The sequence below is a fragment of the Cryptomeria japonica genome, chromosome 10 (genome assembly GCF_030272615.1).
Source record: "Cryptomeria japonica chromosome 10, Sugi_1.0, whole genome shotgun sequence".
NCBI classification, from domain to species: domain Eukaryota; kingdom Viridiplantae; phylum Streptophyta; class Pinopsida; order Cupressales; family Cupressaceae; genus Cryptomeria; species Cryptomeria japonica.
Window position 1 is genome coordinate 665,850,836 of NC_081414.1, and position 4,641 is coordinate 665,855,476.

At 35.1% G+C, this 4,641-nt stretch overlaps 1 protein-coding gene across 2 annotated transcripts; it reads right to left on the reverse strand.

Annotated features, from left to right (window-relative positions):
- Positions 1-2,335: 2,335 nt before the first annotated feature.
- LOC131027570 (BTB/POZ domain-containing protein At1g63850) lies at positions 2,336-4,207 on the reverse strand. Of its 2 annotated transcripts, XM_057957656.2 has the most exons (2): positions 3,200-4,207; positions 2,837-2,949 (listed from the first exon to the last, which is right to left on the reverse strand). In XM_057957656.2, the coding sequence occupies exons 1-2, from the start codon at positions 3,863-3,865 to the stop codon at positions 2,935-2,937; spliced, it is 681 nt and encodes a 226-aa protein (XP_057813639.1). In that variant the 5' UTR covers positions 3,866-4,207; the 3' UTR covers positions 2,837-2,934. The 2 variants fall into 2 exon arrangements, with proteins under 2 accessions (XP_057813638.1, XP_057813639.1); XM_057957655.2 differs by having other exon boundaries at positions 2,336-4,207.
- Positions 4,208-4,641: the final 434 nt, after the last annotated feature.

Below are 4,641 nucleotides of genomic sequence, written 5' to 3' on the forward strand. Positions count from 1 at the left end.
AAATAATACCATCAGGATATGCAATAGGAAAACATTCCCAACTAGGGCATTCTAGAATCTATGCAGCAGATTCACAGAATTTTTGTAAACTCAAAGAAGTGATTAAAAGTGAGTGTACCATCAAATTTTTTGGTCTTTGTAATCAAATATGTGAAGAGGTGGTTTATTGTCCACTATCTTAAAATACATAAGCATTGCCCTTATTCTCTACACTAAATAATTTCGTTTGCAACAAATTTCATTGTAACTTTGGAAGAGAACCCACAGATTGATTACTTAGATCCTTATGTAACCAACCTAACTGGATTTTCTAGCATCTATGAGATAAGGATGATATCATTTTCTAAAGACTTTTATAGTTTCAGCAGCCACAACTCTTATAATAGAATTATATTAGAAGCACAAATCAATTTGACGAAAGCAAGAAGCATCATAAACACCTCCAGTTCAAAAATCACACAATCTTATCCAAAGTAGATGGACTGAGAATAAAAAATGAGTTTGGTTCAGTTATATGAAACTTTACACACTCCAAGTACCGAAGGAACTATGTACTGACTGTGTGCTGATATAAGAATTAATAAGAGCCAACTTACGGTTGCAATCTATCTTTCAAGAAAACAAATATGTGGTAATCATTATCTTTGGAAGTCATTCATTATAATTTGAAAACCTACTCGATCCTTTGAGTTTGAATCTGATAGTTTCTCTCCTAGGCAACAGGCTTGCAAAGGGGTTACATTTTAAATCGAAAAATCAGAATCATTATGCAAACCCTAGAGCAGTAGGATACTGCAATTCAATTTTTAAATTTAATGAACTTCAGGGAACATATACTGTATGTGAACCTATATTACGAATGCAATAAATCAGTAATGGAAAACAAATGTTAACTGGGACATAAAATTCGACCAATGCAGGAGAAAGACTATTTAATTGTTTTCAAACTTTTGTTATTGGTAGCATCCAACTACCAGATAACTTGGCCAGGCATAAAATCACCAATCAACTTTTACAAATTGTAATATTATAATGGAAATGTGAGAAGATACAGCCTATGCCTCTTAGTTCAAGTAAACCATCATATTAATAATGCTGTCAAAAAGAGTCATACCAGTAATACCGATGTAATGAACCTTTGCTGTACCTAGCTCGCCTTCCTGATAATTAGGGCCTGATCTATCCACCGAAGATTGGATTTAGAGCCACAAAAGGAAATTACGGTTCCTTGCAACTTTTAGATATTTTATTTTATATGTCAGCAATAATATTAGATCAGTGACATAATTATTGCAGCACAAAATACATACACAACCCATTCTAGATTTTGAGGATTTTCCAGGTTGGTTGGACTACCCATCCAAACCCATCCCGTCTCTTAGGGCTAATAGGGCCACCTGGAGATGGGCCCAGCATACCCCTGGCTTGCACTCATTATCTTGAATGTACTAACAAACAGAGGATATCAGGAAGATAACAAATGCATACAGAAAACATAGATTCATGACTATATTACTTGGTTAACATTTATCCATTATATATAAATTTGTAGGGATTAATTCATTATATTTGTGCCTAGTTGCAGAAACATGACTATCATTAATTAGTATTCATTTTCTTTACTTATTAGTTGTGTCTGAGAATGAATGAATTATTTTTATTCTTCTATCTGTCACTAAAGTGTATTTTAATGCAGCATACTAAACCTGATATTGCAGGTTACCTATCTGGCGTGAAGATTAAGTTCATTTTACCCTTTTGTACATTACAAATGTGCTTAGTTCATTTGGCAAGACATTTTTAGGCATGGAACCAATTAGCAATTAATCTAGGCCACTAGTTAAATTATATTCATTACAGTTATATGAGGAATGAAAGCAGATTTAATACAACTTGCACAAAGACATACTTCATCATTTCGACATTTAAGCGGATTGGCTTGGGGACATACCAACCTGTTGGCGATGGGGAGGGATGCTTACTAGGCGCTGGTCCTTCATCGCTGGGAAGAACCAGCACCTAGCCCTTTCACCTCCTCTGCTGACTTATGCGTTCCCAGGGCAGTCCTCATGGTTGTCTAGGCATCATAAATTATGAAAACTGAAATAAATATTATTACTGAGTAATGAAGTTACCTGCTGGATGCTTCTCCTTGCCCTTCTCTCCTTGTCGCCTCCTCTCCCATGTTTCCTTGGGGTGCGGGTTTATACCTCTTTGAAACCACGTGATTCCCCTTGAAACATGGCGTCTATTCCAGAGGTGGCTTGGGAATGGATGCGTCCTTTCATTACTCCCATTAGTTAAAATAAAAAGTATTTTAAGCGGTAAAAATAATTTATGTATTGAAAATATATATATTTATGTACATGTATTGTTTAATGTTTCTAATCATTGCCTGCTGTCTACACGAGAATATGACAACCGAGTCCCAAAATTCCTTAAAGATTTTGCATGGATAATATGCTTCTCCAAGTATCTTTTATCAAATTTCTATTCGCAAGTCCTCCAGTGGTAACGTATTCCATTAATCAGCCCTGTAAGAATCTAGCTAGAAACAAAATACCAAAATTTAGAGTCCACATTTAATTCTTCATTCGCCATCACTCAGTCCTGAGACTACTTTATTTACATTTGTCACTGCTAACCATATTGCATCAATCCACCACTGAAAAACTTGCTTCTCCTGGTTTCCAAATCTCTCCATAGAGCTTTTCCAAGACATAAATAGTGCTTTCTGGTCATCAAGAGGAAGGGTTCCTACCATTTTAGTAACACCCCCAACAAAGCTTTCAGAGTATGTCAGAAACGCACCACAGAATGGAGAGTAAAAACTAGACATGTTACAAATATGATATGCCATAACTGGCACCCACATTCTCAGAAAAGAAATTCGGAAAGACCTAGGAATAATTATATCCCCGTTCGCCAAACCCTTCATGTACCTGTCCACTAAAATTTGTAGCAGAAAATTTGAGAATGAACTTTGGTATCTTTCGTTAAGTAATATGTCAGGAAGTTGTGAATGTTCAACCAAAATTTTAAATGTGGTTTCAAAGATTCCACTATTGCAAATTTTAATAACATCTAATAGCCAAATTAGATTCTCACAATCCGATTCCCTTCTCTGAGTAGACTCACGACTATTCTTAACACTCTCAACTTTGAGATTAAATTCATTTATAATTGTATCTCTACATACCTCTTGCATAGCGGGATATTTATTGTCTTGAAAATTTTCAATCAGGTACTGCACGATCGTTAGCCGCATACTGCTCTGAGGTATCTTATGGGATTTATTTCCCCACATGATAGAGAACATTTCTGGCAATTTCTTTCTTAAGAGCTCTAACTCTTTATTAAACAAAGAGTTGGGGATTCCAAATCTCGCAGATAAATCCGAAGAAACACTTACCTGAGAAGATGATAGCAGAGAATTGATTTTGTGTGATTGTTTGGGAGTCCATGGAACTGCTTCCAAATAATGCATGCATGCCTGAATGCCTTCTTCAAAAAGTAATTCAGAAGCAACGGGAAAAATATCTAGGGCTTCATCTACGCCAGAGAAGTAAAGGCATGTTCCCTTGTAAGATGAATACATGAGGCGAATACACTTTATGTAATTCTCAGCAACCCTATTGGGAAGGACAGCTAACTTGATTTCAGGAGACGAACTATGTAAAGACCACCGCTCGGAGAGCCTCGCCTGAAAAAACTTAGATTTGTTCAAAACATGAGAATGTAGATGCAGAGGATTACCCTCATATTCAACACCGTCAGAGCAAATTAACCGTAATATAACATCGCCACCATTCCCATCGCCAGTTTCGAAGGAATGTGTGTCCATTGCCGCAACCTCATCTTCCATGACTGATAACTGAAACAAATTAAGTTTCGAATTGTGGAGAACCACAAGCTTGGCAATGTCGTTTTTATGTGATCATAGCTTCAAATGGGGGTTTCTAAACTAGCCGACCTGTTCGAATTCAGGTTGATGAAACTTCTATTAATGTTGACTGAAAGTCACAAAGGAAATTTTGAAATGTGAATCTCCACAGACCTGGCAACAATATTTTTAATCGATCATAGCTTTAAGGGTTAATAAAACCCAAGCGGTAAGGTGGCAAATGGGGATTTCTCAAATGATACAACTGTGCGAGTTCAGGTTGATGGATTAAAACGTCTCTTGAACTCTTTGTTGCGGATCTAAAAAAACTTTGTGTTTATTCAAGGGTAAGGCTTTTCATTTGACACAATTTACATATTTCATATAGTGGGTCCATTCAATGAGGTTTAGATTTTAGTGACAAAAATAACATCAATAAGATTTATTTATTATTTATGTTAAGTTTAAAATATTTTGTTGTTTTATTATTTCATTAAAGTTTAAAATTTTGAAGGTATGATTGATTCATGCTTTGTGGACTTTTAGTTTAGATAATATATTTGTCCCAATGACATAGATGTCAATATCTTTGTAATGTAACTATTTCCATTAAAATTATTTGTGATTTAATTTTATTATTCTTTGTTAGATTTTATCTGATGTAAGATTGTTTTTAATGTTTAATTGAGTGATCAATTTGTTTGAGTGCAAAAGTTTTTGTCTTTTTTTTATGTTTTCAAGTGTATAAGAAATAAATC

Coding starts and splice junctions, on each gene's coding strand:
- LOC131027570 (XM_057957655.2), bottom strand. CDS start 3,865: ATGGAAGATGAGGTTGCGGCAATGGACACACATTCCTTCGAAACTGGC.